This window comes from Sus scrofa, chromosome 14 (genome assembly GCF_000003025.6).
Source record: "Sus scrofa isolate TJ Tabasco breed Duroc chromosome 14, Sscrofa11.1, whole genome shotgun sequence".
NCBI classification, from domain to species: Eukaryota; Metazoa; Chordata; class Mammalia; order Artiodactyla; family Suidae; genus Sus; species Sus scrofa.
In genome coordinates this window covers 71480615-71500990 of record NC_010456.5, presented here as the reverse complement: position 1 = coordinate 71500990, position 20376 = coordinate 71480615, and the positions used below count along the sequence as shown (strand labels likewise).

Below are 20376 nucleotides of genomic sequence, written 5' to 3'. Positions count from 1 at the left end.
CTTTTTCCATTTAATAGCACCATTGTAGAAACTGTGGGGAAATTTTCTGTAATGCTTGCTCTGACAACGAACTGCCTTTGCCTTCTTCACCAAAGCCAGTAAGGGTTTGTGACTCCTGTCATGCATTACTGATTCAGAGATGCTCATCTAACTTGCCGTAAGACTACAGAACTAAATTCTTATGAAAAGTATTTAAGATGAATGTTATGTATGAACATGTATACAACATATTCAGACAACCCCTCTTAAGCAGCTTTCAGGCAGTATTGGTACTAATTTTACCTTCCATGTATTTCAGCTCATGGGAATTATAAATTGTATAATTTGACATTTCCTTCCCCATTGAAGAATTTAACACAGCATGCTTTAAAGTAACTTTAGCCCAATTCCTGATGTAGTATCATGTAACTTAATGCCATTGTGAGGCCAGACAGCATAGCTAACACGTTTGCCTTATTTTGTAAAAGCCTTCTTAACAATAGGGCTGCAAATGTTTTATTCTCTAGATTGTCAAACTGATACTTGATGGTGCCTGTAATTTTCTTAATGCACTTTAAAGCTTCAGTTCTCAGAGAAAGATTAAAAACATATTTTATAAGTATTAATATTCCAATTCAACAGTTTTCATTAGCCCAAACTGTATTTACCTCTCCCCCCATCCCCATCACATTAGGAAAGAAAGACCTCCCAGAGATCCCGCCGTGGCACAGTGGGCTGTTGTTTGTCCCTGCAGCAGTTAGAGGGTCCCTGGCCCAGGGAACTTCCACATGCCACAGGCATGGCTAAAAAGGAAAAAAAAAAAGGCCTTCTTTCTCTAAAATCAATGCTGTTATTTGCTGATAACTTTTATTTTTTCCTAAATTTTATTTTGAAAGGAAGTTAAAATTCCATATGCATTTCTTAGGGAGGACTTGTACCCCCTTTAAAAGTGGAAACAAAATAAATCCTTCCCCCAGGGGGAAAAATGTAATAGCAGGGATTACAGGCTCCTGATTCTTCTCTAAGCATTAAAGGAGAATCTAAAATGCGATTAAGTCTTGCCTGAGTAATTAAGAAAACTTACATTTCCATTCCAGTAATGTTTAAGAAGCATTGCATTGTAGCAGTCTACTATTGCAGTAGACTAAAAATTTCACTATACTGAGTACTAAGTCAGGGTCTAGAAGATTGAAGATTGTAGCCTCAGCCCTGCCATCAAATGCATGCTTGAACTATTTCAAACATGAAAGTCAATGAACACTAACTCCCATTTTGTTGCTTATAGAATTTAATCTGTAAAAACAATTACCCTTGGGAGCTCCCATTGTGGGTTAGTGGTAATGAACATGACTAGCATCCATGAGGATGAGGGTTCAATCCCTGGCCTTGCTTACTCAGTGGCTAAGGATCTGGTGTTGCTGTGGCTATGATGTATAGGCAGGCAGCTGCAGCTCAGACAGAACCCCTAGCCTGGGAATTTACATATGGTGCAAGCATGGCCCTTAAAAAAGCAAAACCCCAAAAAACCCCCAAAACCTTGTATAATTAACCACTGGGGTTATATATCTACAGTCATGCACTTTAAGTCTGCGAACTTTCAAACATGTCATTAAGTGGTTATCTTAAATTACGAGTATTAGTGAATGAATCATGGCCACCTTCTTCCCCCTACCTACCCAAGATAGGGTTCCTTATTCTACAGGATCCTTTCCTCAGAATACATATTTGAGGTTTAAAATTATTTAATAATTTAATTTTCTAAATTGCCAAAGTATGAAGCCAGTTATTTTAAGATTTATCTTTTCCATAATCTGGTCAATTTTTGAGGTCTTTAGTCGAAACTGACAGATTTTTAAGTGATCTTTAATGCTGAATGTTTTCAAGAAAAGAATTATATTCTTGGAACTGTTCTGAATTGATGGGATGCATTAACATTTTTATGATTGCTAAAAAGGAGAATAAGCAAAAAAGAAAAATTTCAAATACTGTTTTTTACTACTGTGTTTAACACAAACTGTAAAATGTGATTTCCTTAATTGCAAGGATGGTTTCATTCAGTAAACCATGATTTTCATCCCCCCTTTAAATTCTTTGCCACTCAAAACTCACTGATTGGATATGCTTTTATGATCGTGTATGTACTCCATTGTTTTGAATCTTTATCTAAAAACCATTTTACTAACTCTGGATTTTGTGTTACAGAACTTTCAGTTTGTACTTTCTGATAGTGAACTTCACATACCATTCCCTTATCTAGGACTACTACTATATGTTATCATGGTGCCAAGGAATTGTGATTCTAATTCTCTTACCCACTTTTAAAATGTGAATTTTATATTACAAATAAAAGATTTGGAAAATTATCTGGCTTTAAGAAGGCTACCTCATTTAACTACATTTTATACTTGTACTGCTTAGAAGATTTTAACAGGGTAATCCTGGGCAAAAACATAGGTCATCTTTAAAAAAAGTGGTATTACTATTTAAACGGGTTATTAAGGGAGTGAGTACAGGCAGTAAGATGAATCATTGCTTCAGCTGATAGGTTTCAGCATCACAGCTGCCCTCTCTACCAGCAGAAATCATTAAGTCAATGCTACCAATCTGATTTATAATCAGTAACGACACGAAGCATTCTAGGACAGACGCCATACTCTTATCTCCCACATTGATATTTATTACATTAATAACATTTCTAGCAAAAACAAGTAACAAGTTCAGTAACTGAGTTCACATTGACAGGTTTCATTTTGATCCATCAGCCAATTTGGAAAAAAGCCATATTGATCAAAGGGATTAAAAGTAAAAAGCACCTTTTCCTTGCTACATATTATTTTTAACACAATGGCTCTTAAACTCCAAACATATCAGATGCAGAATCTAACCGCAAGACTCTCAAGACATGGACTTGTGTCTTACATTTTTTTTAAAGTATTCATCTATACAGTTATTTAAAAAAAAAAAACAAAAAAACAAAACAAAACAAAAAAAAACCCCCCAAAAAACCCCATACACTTTAACTACTGGGCTGGAAACCGAAAATACATCTGTGAGAGTTACACTGCACAGTAAATATACCTTTGTACTTGTACTGAATTCTCTTATCACTGAGAACCTAGTCTAAGACATTTTGAGATAACTTACAACTATCATTTTTGGAAACATTTTTTGGTACTTCAGTCAAGTGCTGAGATTTATTCTAAAATCTAGGGCTAGAATTTAAACTTCCAACACTCTCACCTGCAGGTAACAAATTATGAATATTCAGAAATCCAGATAACCTGTTAGATGTTCAACATTTCAGAGCTATGCCTGATAAATGATGATTGAAAAATAATATAGAATTAGCTGAATTTATACTCCTGAAACCACCTAAACTCATCTTTAGGTTTTATATTTACAGTATTGTCCAAGAGAAATTAAAGAGTTACACTAATTATTTTCCAAGTTCTATTCCAGATGTCTGCTTATTAAGACTTGTAGTTTATGCAGAGGTGAACCACTGTCCTCTAAGATTACACTATACTACTTCTTGTACAGCTAATAGTAAAATACACCAACCCAAATCTTATGAAAGCAGCACATCCTTAGGAGTAACTAGTATATAAAAAGTATCAACATCAGTGGTTTGAATATAAAAATTTATTTTTTAAGTCAAAGTATGCAACAAATAAAACCTACAGAAAACAGATTTTCCCATCACAATCTGTTGCTTTACCAAATAATATTTTGAAAACACATTCCTTCAGTCATTATAAAGTTCTTAAAATACAAAAGAAATTAAATCTGTAAGAAAGTCTAGTAGACCAGATGCTGTTGCCAGGACTTTTATGTTGGTTGTTATGCTTTAGTACATGCCACGCCATCCACCTCCACTCATGCCACCTTGCCCATAGTAACCGCCACTACCTCCACCACCACGGCCTTAGGAAAAAAAAAAGACATTAAGAACTGTTAAGCTGGATATAAATGTGTATGATGTTAAAAATAACACATGAACTTTAAATTGCACCACATACGGCGACTTAACACAAACTGAACCAGCATAACCAAAGACACTTACCATAACCACCCAAACCATCAGGAGTACCATATCCTCCACTATAATTGTTCCCCATTCCCATTCTTCCAACCGATCCATAGCCTCCCTGATTATCTTTAAAAGAAGGAAAAAAGAAAAAAGTTTGCAACTGACTGCTGCTAAGTGTCTAACTCAGCTTAAAGAACTTTACGTACCCATTCCATCTCTGCCATAGCCTCCCATTCCAGAACCTCCCATTCCGGAACCGCCTCCAGGAGTTGAATTCAAAAAGAGTTCAATATATCGATGTTCTTTAGGGAAAAAAAGAATAACAGGAGAAAGGAATGATAGATCAAATTTATCAATAAAAATGTGACAAGGCTGACTAGCTAATATTAACCTGAAAAAGTATGCTTACAAATTCCTAGTGGAGTGACAAAATGAATGCTAGACAGGGCTAAAATCTACATTTCATTCAGATAGTTCAACTTTGAAGAAGTAATGAGTGTTTTGAAAGGGTTCCTCATCTCTAAAAAGGCTGACTCATTATTTTAGAAGCTGTTGGTATACTTAGAAACTTACTTTTATTAAGTACCAAGTGATTGACTTGGAAACCAGTGGTGGAAATAAAATTCAATGGCTTAAAAATGGATGTGATGACATGCAAAAATAACACCCCCAAGTTGACCAACATATAGGTAAGAATTAGTCTCAAGGAGTTCCCGTCGTGGTGCAGTGGTTAATGAATCTGACTAGGAACCATGAGATTGCAGGTTCAATCCCTGACCTTGCTCAGTGGGTTAACGATCCGGCGCTGCTGTGAGCTGTGGTGTAGGTTGCAGATGCGGCTCGGATCCTGCGTTGCTGTGGCTCTGGCGTAGGCTGGCAGCTACAGCTCCGATTCGACCTCTAGCCTGGGAACCTCCATATGCCACAGGAGCGGCCCAAGAAATGGCAAAAAGACAAGAAAAAAGAATTAGTCTCAATTTGCAAGCAGCTTGGAAACAGGCAAGTGCAAAAAAAAAAAAAAAAAAGTACTTATTTTTCCTCTTTAAATAACTTAAGCTCTAATTAATTATATGTCAAATGCTAGGAGTCTGAGTTAACTCTTCAATAGGAAAGCTCCCTAAAGGGGCATTAAAAAGTCTGAAATTATTAAGAGGCGTCATGGTTTTAGATCCCAGACTGCCAAGCATTACCTATGGATCCTAGAACCTCTTACGTTTGAGGAATTACAAATGAGGAAGTTAGATCACTTACGCATGTTATTCTTATCCTTAGACATGGCAGCTACTGCATCTTCATGTGTCACAAACTCTACATCTGCTTCTCCTGTTGCTCTGCCATCTGCTCCAATATCAATATGCACTCGTATTGGATTTAGCGGTGAGAAGAACTAAATAAAACATTTACTTTTTAGATTATTGAAAGCTAATTACCACACACCTTGATTTTTTTCCCATTAAAACGAATGCAAATAAGCCAGGTGCTAAAAGATGAAAATATTTCTAAGCTAGAAAAGTTTACCCTAAACAGATGAAAAAGTCTCATTTTACTTACTACTGAGAGGGAGAATAAACTCCCCCCTCCCACTTCCAAGAAAGATGTAATACAAATAGCACCTGAGACCCATATATGAAGAGGAACTGAGAGTATTATGACCCAGAACAATGGATTTGATAAACTGTATTTGGTTAGCTCCCAAAATGTATAATTTAGTTCTAATCAAAGTTAACCAGATTTAAACTATCCTAAAAAGTACCTGGAACTTAAGTCCAGCTAGTCCTCAGTAAGATCTAGTGCAAAAATTTTCTTTAGGAGTTCCCGTCGTAGCGCAGTAGAGGCCAATCCAACTAGGAATCATGAGGTTGCGGGTTCAATCCCTGGCTTCGCTCAGTGGGTTGAGGATCTGGCATTGCCGTGCCTGTGGTTTAGGCTGGCGGCCATAGCTCCAATTCGACCCCTGGCCCGGGAACCTCCATATGCTGTGGGCGTGGCCCTAAAAAGCAAAATAAATAAAAGATAAATAAATAAAACTTTATTTAACATCTAGATGAATACCCTCAGCTTTTCAGGCCACTGGGTCACAATCACAACTACTCAGTAAGTAATGAGTGAGTATGATGGTTTTGGTCCATGGGCTGAAATTTGCTCTAACCAATGTGAAACCAACTAGTTTCTAATCAATAAAAATAGCATCTACCCCATTACTTTCAGTTCCTCAGTTTCTAAACACCACATAGCCTAGAAAGCCAAGCCAAACCACTAAAACTGACTTGTGACATATTTACAACACTTTCAAAACTTGACACAGGCAAATAAATCTTCCAGTTATCACCACTTTCTCCTCCTCAGTTTTCCACAAAATTATTAACTGGACTTTAAAATGTAGCTTTTTGGAGTTCCCACCATGGCTCAGTGGTTAACAAATCTGACTAGGAACCATGAGGTTGCGGGTTCGGTCCCTGCCCTTGCTCAGTAGGTTAACGATCCGGCGTTGCTGTGAGCTGTGGTGTAGGTTGCAGAAGCGGCTCGGATCCCGCGTTGCTGTGGCTCTGGTGTAGGCTGGCGGCCACAGCTCCGATTAGACCCCTAGCCTGGGAACCTCCATATGCTGCAGAAGCGGCCCTAGAAATGACAAAAAAGACAAAAAATAAATAAAATGTAGCTTTTACTTGCTAGAATTCTATGTAGGTGGGTAAACAATGGACAGAAAAATCTGGATGACATATTTTCCTAATACAGGAGTTTTTGACATTAAGACTAAAAAAAATGAGCAGATTAAGAGGACCTTAAAATTTAGATATTATGTATAAAACTTCTAATAAATTACTAGTTACTCACATTAGCAATGTCATTTTCAGTTGCACGAAAAGGTAATCCTCTCATATGTACGAAATGACCACCATGAAAACCTGAACTTGCATCACCAGCTCCACCATAGCCATGTCCTCCCATACCTAGAGAATAAAATTCCCAAAGATTATTTCTTCCCCATACACACCTTTTCCTATTTACACCCTTTCCTTCGACAACCCCAAGAAATCTTAATACCTACAGTCATTCTAAATATGAATGGAAGAGTTCCCTCGTGGCTCAGCGGTTAACGAACCTGACTAGGATCCATGAAGATGCTGCTTCGATCCCTGGGTTTGCTCAGTGGGTTAAGGATCTGGCATTGCGGTGAGCTGTGTGTGGTGTAGGTCAGACTTGGCTCGGATCCCGTGTTGCTGTGGCGTAGACAGGCAGCTGTAGCTCCAATTCAACCCCTAGCCTGGGAACTTCCATATGCCTCGTGTGCAGCCCTAAAAAGCAAAAGTGTATACAAATCACCTATATTACCACTAAGTGCGTGTAAATACTAAAATGCACCTAAAAATGACTGTCTTTAATATTCATTTTACCTCTTCCATCTCTCATTCTGTCATCAAAGCCATCATTTCCATAGCCATAATTATTATAGCCACCATAGTCATCAAAACCTCCATAACCTGGGTGATTTAAGGAGAAATACATGAATACATTTCCAAGAGACAAATTTTAGAATTTAGTTTACAAAAAGTATATTCTGTGGCCAACAGTTTGGTTAACTTTTATAACAAGTTTTCAACCCCCAACTTAGTACATATGAAAAAAAGCTGTTAACACTTGGTGGAAATTAAAAATATGAAAAGGATACATTTGGATATCAAAATTAATTTTCATCCTGATACCAAACAAAAAAATGTGTACAATTTAAAAAAAATTTCTGTGTAAGTAAGCTAGGTGCAAATATGTGCATCAAACAAGTCCCATAGCTGGCCATGGGAAACCATATTTTCATGAACAGGTTTTAAAACCTAGTAGGTACTGAAATTACTGCCATTTCTATATTTCTTGACAAAGTGTCAGGAACATTAAGAAAATGACAACAGAACCTTTGTTCATTAGATACACATACCACCATCATATCCATCACCTCCTCGTCGCATTCTGTCATACATACTTCCACGCCCAGCTCCATAATAACCCCCTCTTCCTCCTATTGGTCTATCATATGGTCCCGGTCGCTGGCCCAGCAATCTTCTTGGTGGGTCATAAAATCCTTTGATTTCACTCCTGCTACTTCGGAAGATCTCAATATACCTATTTGAAATGGTTTAAGGTACAGGTTTCAGCATAAACGTATTAGAGTAAATAAAATATTGGGCAAAATGCAGTAAGTTTTTCTACATCTAGATATATCCCAATTTAAACTGCCTAAATACACCATAAGTTAACATTTTTTACACCTACAAACTTAAATAATTAATATTTAAGTTTTACATAGACAAATAGTCATTTGAAAACAATTCACAAAATATAATTTTAAGCTTGTTTCCTTTAGTACATGATAGGTATTTAGAGAAAATAGTTGATTATACAAAAACATTTAACAACATCCTACAGAAAAATGGAAACAATCTAATTTTAATATAAACAAACTATTAGCATTAATTCCCCACCCAAATCTGTAGTTTCCAAGTTAAATTTAGATAATTATCAATTCTTTTAAACTACCCCAGAAAAATGTTATTGTTACCCCCCCATTTAAGCAATAGTGACCCACAACCCCCAAAAATAAAAATTTAACACCATCCCAAACTCTCCATCCCCACCTGTGCCCTATTCTTTCCTTGTGTTTCCCCAGAGCATTTTCTGCTATCTCCTTTGAAGCAAACTGCACGAAGGCCTCCCCTGTGCTTCTCCCCTGGTAGTCCATCGTCAATGTTATCCCATTTGGCACGATTTCCAACCCTTTAACCCAAGGACAAATAACCCCATCAAGGGGAACAGTGTTAAAGGCTGAAACATTCCCATCTGAATCAAATATTTAAAACAAGTCTAAACAAAACAAAACAAAACAAAAAAGCTTAGTTTTCCCATCACCCCATAATATAAAAGGAAGATTTTTTTCAAATATTATTGGATTACATAAATCTTTTTTTCAACCAATGTCTTTTAAAATTACACACACACTCTAAAAGCCCACCTAATATTATATTACACGGAAAAAAAAAAAAAAAAAAAAAAAGAAATCAAATTTAACTATGCTCCATATGCTAATTCATGATTCAATTAATCACACATAATTATTCAATTTACTGAATTAAGTTTATTAATTTACATATTTTCTACACATTCTGTATTGAATATTAACTGGAGCACATTTCATTACTTAATACATTATCCAAGATATACTCAAATCAAAATGTCCCCCAAACAAATGGGTTTTACAAATTAAAAACTGAGTTAACAGAAATATAAAATTAAAACGCTACTAAACTTTGACTAATACTAGAGGTACCTTGAAAGAACTGAACTATTTCCTCTTTGCTGCAACCAAATGGCAGTCCACGAAGTCGTACTGTCCCATCACTAGCGTCATTTGGACCATTATGTTTCATAACCCAATCCATCTCAATACCGTTTGATTTAAATGCTATAAAAAATAAACAAGCACATAAAGCAGTCAATCAAAATATACTCTTGCCAGAGGTACTGAAGAAACACCTCTCTGTGGTGCATAACAGGAAATGTAAGATTCAGTTCAGTGACTCTGGTGACATCACAATACCCATATTCGGTTAGGCAAAAGACGACTGGGAAAAGGCAATGAAACCTATTCCCTCCCTGCAAAAGTACTGAGTTTCTAAGCACCGAATATTATACAATGCCTAATTTTAAGAAAACTTACAAACTACCCCTATTTCTTGACCTCTTCATCTTAATGTCAATTCTGTCTCTTCCTCATCTCTCATAATCTTCCTTCACATTTTTTCAGATTTTACTAATCACTTGAAATGGTTATGCAAATTCTTTAAAACTTACTCAAAAGCTGCATACAGTACCACCTCCATTCACAGTAAGAGCCTAAGTCAAATGTACAATGAGCATGCTCTTGATGTTGGAAAAATGATTACAAAGTCTAGACCTAACAGATGCACTATAATTCTGAACACATCAAACTGTTTTGGGTTTTTTTTTTTTTTTTTTGCTTTTTAGGGCCGCACTCATGGCATATGGAGGTTCCCAGGCTAAAGGTCTAATCGGAGCTATAGCTGCTGGCCTACACCACAGCCACCACATCCTAGCCGCGTCTGCGACCTACACCACAGCTCACAGCAACACTGGATCCTTAATCCACTGAACTAGGCCAGGGATGGAACCCGCAACCTCATGGTTCCTAGTCTGATTGTTTCTGCTGCGCCATGATGGGAACTCCTCAAACTGCTTTTGAAGGGAGAAAAAAAAATTCCTCTATGTTTAACTAAACCTGATTTAAACACTCCCTAAAAGCAAGTTTTAAAATTACTGAGTTAATTAGGCTGAGTTTTAAAACCAAGATAAAAGGGTAGTCAAAAGTGAATGCCTTCCAACAGCACTAGTGTTTTTTGAAGTCATCTGTTTGGAAATTACTCAAGATAGTGTATTAAAAACCAGTTTACCTATTACTTTGAAACACTTTTTTTTTCCTTAAAAGCAATGCATTCACATTCAAAAAGTATTAAAAATGGTATGAGAAGCCCTCCTCCCCCTCCAAAAAGAACCCATCCACCAGATTTCCTTCCCAAGAGACAATCACCCTTTCTTTAAAGATTCCAGAACATTTTAAAGAGGTTAATGCAGAAGTCCTTCAGCTGCAGAAACTTACCAGACCTTATAAATTTCACTATGCAGCTGTAGGAATCCTACTCACCTGAATATTTCAAACCTTTCCCTCACCACCTCCTCCCCTGTAAACAAAACAATTTGTTCACTTGATTCTTTTAAGCTTGAGGATTATTTCATATAAACAGTATTCACTAATACTTAATTTCACAGGATCTAATTATGAGCAACTGCTAGGGCTAGCATCTGCAAAGAGTAAAATATTTTCCCTAGAATCAATGCATTTAAAAAAAGCTAAACATTCACTGAATGTGGTTATCAAGGAAATACCGTGGCATATGAATCACCTTTTCTACTTATTTTGCTGTTTTTAAAAGCAATCCTAAACCCTACTCTAAACACAGATGTTCAAAATAGGAACAGATTTTTATCTGACACTACTACAACTAATTCTTAGGTACACAAATAACTGGCACGAACCTTTTAAGAGAAGGGTTTGAATCCCTAGTCTGCTACTTACTGGCTACCTAGTTTAAAACCAAAGTACTTTAACCTCTGCACTCAACTATAAAATGTAACAGCGGTACTTATACCACATCAGGACTGTTAAGAATTGTTTACAGTTTGTATTTATTTGGTTTGCAACATGGTAATCATTCGATGGTGGCTACTTTTACTGGATTTTAAGAGGTCCTGTAAAACTAATCAAATAAACCACAAACAAAATAACTGAACCTTAAAGGATAGGAAAATGCTCTGAATCATGAAAGGAAATAAGGTCTATTACAACAAGTCTTTTTCAAAGTCAACAAAAATCTTAAGTTTTCAAGTGTTCTTAGGAATTGTCTAAAGCAGAAAGAAGGAAAAAGACTTTGGAAATGTTTACTAAGATACTTTATTAGTAGAGCAAAAAAAAGTTCTAGAATAGCATTGAAAGTAGGCTTTGGAAAAAGACATTTTAACGATCTTTATAATTTCCTTTAAAACAAAACCCCACCAACCTAAGAAATAATCTGCTGTGAAAAGACCTTAGGATGTGGGGGCTTTATGTTACTTAGAACATTTATTTATTTATTTTTCAATGTAAAGGTACCACTTCAGGAATTCAAAAAAGATGGAAACTGACTTATAGTTATAAATCTTAGCACTTTCCAAGAAATACTAGCAAGCAAACTATACTAGCTTTGATTTTTGGATCAGCCTATTCCAAAGTGCATAAAAACAATACAGTCTATAAAGAACACACCAAACTGTTAACACAATTTTAATTTGGGGAAAGGTTAAGCAGATTTGGAAGACAAACTACTTCAGAATGACTCTCCATCCCATGTGAATGAGTACACAACAAAGTAACCCACACTCTACTAACTCTTCAAAACTCAAAATTAGAACCTGGAATTCTATTTACAAAACCAAACCAAGACAAAACCTGAAGGCATAAAAAAAAAAAAAAAAAAAAAACACCAATCTGTTCTGATACCTTAATAAAGTTGTCTCAGAAACTACCTAAAAAAAGTGTTTACCAATTATTCAGGATAATCCTTCTCAACCTTTCTTTACAAGTGTCACAGCAATTCTGCTTTAAAAATTTCTAGTGTTAGCATCAATCAAAACACCAGCAGCTGAAATACACAGTTTGTCAGTTCTGTATGAAATTTTTAATGTAATTTCCTAAACATTAGGCTAAGTGAAAGAAACCAGTCACAGAAGACCACTACTGTATGATTTTAAATGGATGAAGTTAACGATCTGTGAACTGTATCTCAAAGCTGTTAAGAAAAAACATCTTAGAAGCCAAATGAGATAAAATTCCTTTATAACATAAAGGGTTTGATACATTAATAAACAACCCTAAACCATGCTTCTAAAAAAGTTCCTTGGTCAGCAGGTTAAGAAGGATCCTGTGGTGTCACAGCTGTGGCACAGGTTTGGCCAGAAAATTAAAAAATGAGAGGTAACTTCAAAATTTTGGTCAGAAGTGGTGATGAAATGCTTAAATAAAATGGAAATCATTCCCTTTTCATTGTGCTTGCTCAATTTTAAATAAAAATAGACTCACACACTACTACTTGGAGGTGAGGTGTCTAAACGGATTTCTTTTCTAGAACAAAGTTACCACCCACTGCAGTTCAATCACTTGTTTAACAAAGTAAGAATACCAAAACTACACAGTTGTTTAAAATATAAAAAGCAATTTAGATGCATTTCCAAATCATGATGCAGATGAAGGGCAGGAAAAAAGGTTTCTAGGGTAATCCAATCAGGGAAGCTGTTACACCACACAAGACTTTATAAGAAACTGGGCTATATGTCTTTACAAGTGCATAGAAACACAGAACATCTTCAACATCATGAAGATCTTTTTCATTTTTAAAGATGAAAAAATAAACACACTTGTAAAGATTCATATGCATTATTGGAAGTCTCATGCCTTGCCTGTCCTTTACTTTGCACAGTTTTCAGTGAAAATTACAGACCCAGTTCTCCAATGTTCTAAGGACCGAAAAAAAAAAAAAAAAAATCACAGCACCACATGACTGGGCTTGCAGTTTGTTTTTCTGTTGAGTAGGGTTATTTTCTTCGCCAAAATGTTACTATAGTCCTAAGCCAAATAGAAAATTCGCTTAGCTACCGAAAGAAAATAAACCCTAACTGTATTTTGAAGTATTTTATTTCCACAGCCTTAATGCCAAAACAATCTTTGCACAAAATAAAAATCTTGGAGATTGGTGAAAGCCGATAACGCAATTCCTATACACACATTTTTTCCATCACTGGTTGTTTTTTAACAACTGTTTCCCAAAAGTAAACCACCTACTTAAATTCTAACACAGTATTCGCCAAACTACACAAAACCATTGCTAAACCATCCCGCCCCCGCCCAAAGGTTCAGAAAGTCGTATCTTGGTTCACCTGCTTGAAATAAGCCCCACTGCACATTCCTATTCGGTAAGTCACCCGCTTTTCTGCTTACAATTACCCATAAAGTCTCCCAATACGGTTTAAGTGGAAAAAACCCTTTGGAAAATGAGTACGTACTCTTTTCGAAGCTCCAAACCTGGAATATAAGGGCCGGCTAAGCGTCCTTTATTCCTCCCCGGAGGCTTTTCGTTTTATCTAGCTGCCCTAGAGACCAGAGAGCTAGGGAGAGTACGCCCCTTCCCCCCCTTCCCGTTCGGCAGCAAAGCTTGGCTTAAAAACCTTCGCCACCCGGCGGCGGAATTACAAAGGAGGCCGTCTGCCTCCTTTGTCCCGGGTTTGGGAGTTGAGCGCCTTCGTCGCCATTGGCTTTCCTCCCCCAGCTCCAGCCTCTCTCATCTTGGGAATCTGCGTCAGAAGTCACTCGCAGTCCCGCCAGCCCAGGTAGCCCAGCTGAGACTGCGGAGGAAGGGAGGCCGCGGTGGGAGGCCAGGCCCATCCGGCGCCATTTCCAACCGGAGCGCGCCCGAAGGCCCTGAGCCTCCCCCCACCCAAGTGCCCAGCCTTTCCCAGCTCGCTTCCTTCCCCACCCACATCCCTTCCGAGGCGCTCTAACCACCGCCCCCCTCCCCGGACTCCTAAATCAGTTTTCGGAAGCTAAGGGGCAAGAAGCAGAAAGAGAGGAGAAGGGCGGGAAGCCCAGGTGGCCGCGCCACCGTACCCAAAATGGCGGAAGCCAAACCAGCAGGGAAAAGACGGGAAATGCGTGATGAGCCCCACTTCGGGCCTCGGCTTCGTCCACTAAATCCCCCCTGAGTAAGTCCCCCCCCCGCCCGGCAGGCCGCCCCCGAAGTGAGAGATCGCCCGGGGGGGCGCAGCCTGGCCACCTCCGAGCGGCGACCTCCACACTTCGCCCCGCCCCACCCCCTCCCAGTTTCTCTTTCGTCCTTCTCCCGACTCCACTCTCGAAACCACCATCCCAACCTACCCCCTTTTACTTCAGATACCCTGTCGAGCGACAGTAGCGCCGACTCCGCTGCTTGCGGGGCCCGGTCGTGGAGAAGGAGAAGTCGCCTGCCTCGTGTAGCGCTCCCACAACGGTTCTTCCAACCGTCTCCGGCGGTGGCAACCGCTGAGGGAGCTGCGCAGCAGAGCGACTGGCTTGGGGGGATGGGAGAGCGCGAGAGAGAAGGAGGGGGTGGAGCGAGAGCGAGGAAGACCCACCGGCCCCGCTCTCGCGAGGCAAGAGAGTCGGTCCCGCCTTGGCGCGGAAGGCAAGAAGTGCGCTTGCGCGTTGGTGGAAGGCCTGGTTGTTGGGGTCGGGGGAAGGTGGAGGGTCAGTAACTCCGCTTTTCTTGCTTACCCTAAAACCTTCAAATTCTCAAAGCCACCTTTCTGCTTTCGCGGGGAGATGTGAAGTGGCGAAAGTATTCCTTCCTGTTTGTGTTGCAAGAATCCTGGAGTCGAGTTTTGGAGAAGTCCGCTTTTTCCCAGCGAGAGCAAATTCTGTAAGGCTCCGCCCTCACCCCGCGTCACCTGCGTGGAAAGGGAGCCACGTGGTTCGGCAGCCAAATGCGGGGAGGGCTTTTCTTGTCCACCATGTTTGCGTTATGCAGTAAAAATAGTAGTGTTTTCCGGCTGGGAAGATACAGTAATGTCCACCAGGCCCCTATTTGGGTTCTCAGGCTGGAGCTCCTTCCCCCGGCCTTGGCGCTGCCAGCCCAGCCGCCCAACCCGCCCCACAGTGGGGCTTATTTGGGGGTGGAGTGGGGAGGTGGGTTGCCTTGCAAATCGCTTCCTCCTTTCGCCTTGGCGTTACCTCTCGCCTTTATCTCTCCCACTTTGTAATCTCAGTGAGCATCAGCCGCTCGCGGCGGGAGACTTCCAGTTGTTTTCTAAATAGTACTTTGCATCCTTGAAAATTGCTTGTACAAATGACACCTAGTAAATAATTTTTGGTTGTGCTGTCATACCGCCAAGGTTCCTAGGGACTCCTCTTGAAGGGGAAAAAAAAAAAAAAAGGCGAGCTGAATTTCTGTAAGAAGATTAGAGGTCGGTCCTAGTACTGAGATCAGCGCAAGTTAAAGTGCGGACGTATAGGAACGCACATCAAATGCAAAGGAGAGGAGGAAATGAGTTTAAGTGTACACAAGTACCCCTAGGTTGGGAATGTTGACAAAACTAGCTTGTAGAACTTCAGAGTGCAAAGACTTTGGGCTGTAGACCCTGAAAAGGGCGTCGAGGTGGGGTGAAGGAGACCTAGAGGATTAGCAGTGGAGAAGCTTGAATAATTTTTTCTTCCCTGAGGTCTGCAGTGTGAAGGGTGGAGACAGGAGTCCAATTACTATCTTATTGTGGAAACTTGCATTTCTTGGCTTTCATTCATCCTCAAACCTGTTTAAGACAAGTGTGGGACTAGGTCATAGTGCCCTAACTGCCTTTCTTGAGCCTACGCCCTCAAGATAACCCTCAGAGAAAGGGGGGGAAAGGACAGTGTGTTCATTACAGGAAATAGAAAAATAAAACAGGATGATGTAATAACAGTAGCTCACAATTATTGAGAGCTTGCTCAAGTTAGGTGCTCAATTCACTGACACTTTATAACCCTGAAAAAAAATTTTTTCTCTTCTTTTTGAAAATTATAGCTGATTTAAATGTGTCAATTTCTGCTGTACAGCAAAGTGACCCAGTCATAAATATATGCATACATTTCTTATATTCCATCATGTTCTATCCCAAGAGATTGGATATAGTTCCCTGTGCTATTCATTGGGATCTCATTGCTTATCCATTCTAAATGTAATCGTTTGCATCTATTATGTCTAAACTCCCAGTCCATCCTACTGCCTCCCCTTCCCCCAAAATAATAATATTTGGGGGGGAGGTGAAAGAGAAAAAGATAGCTTTATTGCTTTGCCAGGCAAAAGAGGGTCACAGCAGGCTAATGCCCTAAAGACTATGCCCCCCCAATAATAATTATTATCTCCATTTTACAGCTGGTATATTTGATTTCTAGAGAAATTTTAACATTTCTAGTAGCAGAAGCGAGGATTTAAACCCAAATGGGTTTTTGTTTTGGGTTTTTTTTTTTTCCTGCTCCACTTGTAGCATGCAGAAGTTCCCCTGGCCAAGAATTGAACCCAGGCCACATAATTGACCCAAGCTGCTGCAGTGACAACACCAGATGCTTAACCGGATGCACCACAGGAGAACTGCTGAACCCAAGTGTTGTTTTAACTCCAGGGACTAGGATCTTAAAGCACAATGGGCTTATCTAGGGATAGACATCATTTTGGGGAAATTGAGGTAACTTCTCCTAACACTGGAGTTAGGAGACCTGCAGTTAATAGTTTATTGGCTGGAGACTTTTGAACAGGCCTGAAACTTTGTATCTTGGTATCACTGACACTGTGAGACACCCATCCCATTTCTTTTTTTTTTTTTCTTTTTGTCTTTTCTTTTTAAAATAATTGCTGTATTAGTAAGACTCCAAGCTCCCACTTCTGAGGAGTTCTTCCTTGGATTCAAATTACTTCACTACTTTATCCTTTCAGTCTTTAAGCCTGAATTGGTAGATGGAATTCTGTAATCCCTTTCACCCCTTGCCTGAATTCAAACAATCTATTTACTGCCTGATTGAGTTTGGCATTCTTTCCAAATACTTTTTATGGTTTTGGGCTACAATCCTAAAATCATTCTAATGACTTTTCGCCACCAAACTCAGTGTTTTCTTTGGGGTGTTCTTATTTTTGTGTGTGTGACAATTTCTTTGTATTGAGCATGCTGCTGTTTGCCAATGTGAATTCTCGAGAAGGACTTGAAATAAGCATGTGCATTCCTTTTGCTTTTTTGTTATTGCAGCAAGTAAGTTTTGAGTAAAAAAAAGTATATTACATCATTATATATAGGGATAAACCTAATTTTTGTTTGGCTTCCTGTTTATTTTTCTAAGAAAAAAAAAAGTTCATCAACTATTCCCATTTGTTAGTTGAGTCCTCTAAGTCTTGGTGAGATTGGCTCACTACTGCTCCTGTGATCCCTACAGAATTGTTTCCAGATTGGTCTCTTTGGAACTGTTTCCATAGAGATGGTTAGAACCAAGGACTCCCAGCTGCTTTTTTTTTTTCCCCCCTCTTTTGTCTTCCTTTCAGTCATTTCAGTGCTTTCCTATTAGTATAGAGATCAGAGGAACCCTGGAGAGGATCCTGTTAGGGGCCATAATAAGAGAAAAGATGAAAAAGGAGAAGGAAATAGAAGCACCCACACCACCCAGAGTAAAACAAGACTGTGAACACATGATCTTGTGTTACACCGTCAGGATGAAGAGAAAGGAAAATTCCATGCAGAGCCTGAAAGAGAAAGAGAAATGGAAAGATATTGTATGCTTCTGTGGTAGGGAAGGCAGGTTAACTAAAATTTGGTTAAGACAGTTGTTCATATACCCCCAGTGGCATTCTGAAATAACATAAAAACTGGATGGTCATAATTTCTTTGTCAATAGGAGAAGCAGATAAGCTAAAAAGGTAACCCACAGATAAGTTTCTGGAGTGTGTCTACTTAACATAGTGAGGGCCTTTTAAACACTAAATTTATTTTACTGAGAAGTTTTGGGAAATGCTTGTTCTTTGATTTATATCATATGTCTCCCTCCTCTCTCTCTCTAGATATATATACTGTTTTTACAAAGCAGTAATCTCCATCATAATTCAAAATTATTTCTCAAGACAAGGCTTAATTACACAGTTTACATTCTTAATACTTTTTGTCTCTTCAAGTCACCTTAGTGATTGCTCATTCTGAGATTAGGGAAACCAAAAGGTCCCATCCAATTTGAATAATTATACACCAAGTAAACAAATTGCTACTTAAAAGGAAGAAAGCACCTGGCACACTTTCTCTAATTTTTGAAAATAATTAAAAGTGTTGGAACTTCTTCCTGTCCCAGTGGATTGCCATGAAGAACAGGCTATAAAAGATAGCTGGCCTCTGGAGTTCCTGTCAGGGTGCAGTGGAAATGAATCCGACTAGGAACCATGAGGTTTCAGGTTTGATCCCTGGCTTCCCTCAGTGGATTAAGGATCTGAGGTTGCCATGAGCTGTGGTGTAGCTCGCAGACTCAGCTCGGATCTTGCATAGCTGTGGCTCTGGTGTAGGCTGGCAGCTGTAGCTCGGATTAGACCTCTAGGCTGGGAACCTCCATGTGCCACAGGTGTGGCCCTAAAAAGCAAAAAAAAAAAAAAAAAAAAAAAAAGATAGCTATTTAAGGAATTTAAATCAAATTATTGTACTGTTGCAGTTCCCATGGTGGTGCAGAGGAAACAAATCCGACTAGGAACCTTGAGGTTGTGGGTTCAATCCCTGGCCTCGATCAGTGGGTTAAGGATCCAGCATTGCTGTGAGCTGTGGTGTAGGTCACAGACCTGGCTCAGAGCCTGAGTTGCTGTGGCTGTGGCGTAGGCTGGCAGCTGTAGCTCCAATTGGACCCCTAGCCTGGGAATCTCCATACGCCGGGGGTGCAGCCCTCAAAAAGACAGAAAAAAAAAAGAAATTATTTTACTGTTTTAAATGTGTTATAAGCACATTGATAACTTAGAAAACAGTACAGATAATAGAGTAACAGACTATTTTCCCTCACTGCACACATGATTTTAAGTTTCTGAGTGGTAGATAAAAATACAGGTTTCATTATATATGTGTACGAATAATGATGGTCATACTGGGGGTGGAGTCACTTATATAATTTTCAAAGTTCTCTTGTGGCAAAGCAGGTTAAGGATCTGGCACTGCTATAGCTGTGGTGCAGTTTGCAACTGTGAAACGGGTTTAATCTCTGGCCCAGGAACTTCCACATGCTATGAGCGAGGCCAAAAAGAAAAAGAAGAAAATCTATGACGAAACTTAAAATTGTTTTCATAATCAGGGAGTCGGTCAAGCCTAGGTTCCAATACATAGTGACACTTAACTACCAGCTCTTTGATTTTGAGGCAGTTCACTTTTCTGAACCTCAGTTTCTTAGTCTCTAAAATGGGTTCTTAGGTTGTTATTTAAGGTAGAGATTAGTATTTGAAATAATAATTCCAGTCCCATTCAATCTCATGTCTGTTTGTTGTGTTGTTAATAAATGTAGTTCCTTCCTGTTAAACTAATTTTGGAGGTGGGGGCACTCCTATGGCACTCTTAGGTTGCTGGGCCAGGGATAAAACCCATGCCATAGCGGCAGTCTGAGCCACAGCAGTGACAATACCAAATCCTTAACCTGCTGAGCCACCAGGGAACTCCCAAGCTAGTTTTAGTAGTGACTTTTTTTTTTTTCTTTTTCTTTTTAGGGCCACACCTGCAGCATATGGAAATTCCCAGGCTAGGGGTCAAATCAGAGCTATAGCTGCCGGCCTATACCACAGTCACAGCAACTTGGGATCCAGGCCGTGTCTGCGACCTACACCACAGCTCATAGTGAGGACAGGGATTGAACCTGCATCCTAATGGATACTAGTGAGATTCGTTTCCACTGTGCCACAGTGGGAACTCCTAATAGTAAAATTAATAGAATTTTTTTTAAGTACAATGTCCCAAGCACTATGTTTAGGGGGCAAAAAATTTTTCAGAGAAATCTGTCAAATCATATGAATGCCAAGTATTATCCTGGAAAGAATAAATAATATTTCACGTGTACTATACTGCCGTTTTTCTGGTATAGGCGGATGTGGTTGCTATTGATAAGATGAATATTGATTACTGAATTGCTAGCAGTTCAGTATACGTTTCAGTTCACAAAAAATAAAGCAGGGGAGTTCCCGTTGTGGCTCAGCAGTTAACGAATCTGACTA

The 20376-nt window shown here is 39.2% G+C and overlaps 3 protein-coding genes across 20 annotated transcripts in view; 2 read left to right on the top strand and 1 right to left on the bottom strand.

Annotated features, from left to right (window-relative positions):
• RUFY2 (RUN and FYVE domain containing 2) overlaps positions 1 to 3759 on the top strand; it is a 50506-nt gene extending 46747 nt beyond the window's left edge. Inside the window, 1 exon segment of the mRNA XM_021073521.1 lies at positions 18 to 3759. Coding sequence (XP_020929180.1) covers positions 18 to 161 — 144 coding nt within the window. The 3' untranslated portion in view covers positions 162 to 3759.
• Positions 2635 to 15066, bottom strand: HNRNPH3 (heterogeneous nuclear ribonucleoprotein H3 (2H9)). Of its 9 annotated transcripts, none has more exons than XM_021071946.1 (10): positions 14557 to 14706; positions 9327 to 9461; positions 8638 to 8776; positions 7986 to 8125; positions 7405 to 7491; positions 6845 to 6960; positions 5261 to 5396; positions 4216 to 4311; positions 4043 to 4135; positions 2635 to 3903 (listed from the first exon to the last, which is right to left on the bottom strand). In XM_021071946.1, the coding sequence occupies exons 2-10, from the start codon at positions 9436 to 9438 to the stop codon at positions 3827 to 3829; spliced, it is 996 nt and encodes a 331-aa protein (XP_020927605.1). In that variant the 5' UTR covers positions 9439 to 9461; positions 14557 to 14706; the 3' UTR covers positions 2635 to 3826. The 9 variants fall into 9 exon arrangements, with proteins under 9 accessions (XP_020927605.1, XP_020927604.1, XP_020927607.1 ...); XM_021071945.1 differs by having other exon boundaries at positions 14538 to 14690; NM_001243555.1 differs by having other exon boundaries at positions 3604 to 3903; positions 7941 to 8125; positions 14538 to 14696.
• Positions 13449 to 20376, top strand: part of PBLD (phenazine biosynthesis like protein domain containing) — a 44693-nt gene continuing 37765 nt past the window's right edge. For 2 of the 10 annotated variants that reach the window (XM_021073530.1, XM_021073527.1), the window contains exon 1: positions 13450 to 13579. The gene's annotated coding sequence lies outside the window, so the exon portion shown is untranslated. Of the gene's footprint in view, positions 13580 to 13854; positions 13994 to 14228; positions 15058 to 20376 lie in introns of those variants that run through there. The other 8 variants (XM_021073528.1, XM_021073524.1, XM_021073529.1 and 5 more) reach the window with 6 other exon arrangements.

What these genes read in the sequence shown, in the direction of transcription:
- HNRNPH3 (XM_021071942.1), bottom strand. Translation starts at nt 9,438, where the DNA reads ATGGATTGGGTTATGAAACATAATGGTCCAAATGACGCTAGTGATGGG. An exon ending in AAGGAAAGAATAGGGCACAG is followed by an intron (nt 8,126 to 8,637) that starts GTGGGGATGGAG and finishes CATTTCAAATAG; the next exon opens with GTATATTGAGATCTTCCGAA. An exon ending in TAAGGATAAGAATAACATGC is followed by an intron (nt 4,312 to 5,260) that starts GTAAGTGATCTA and finishes TTTTCCCTAAAG; the next exon opens with AACATCGATATATTGAACTC.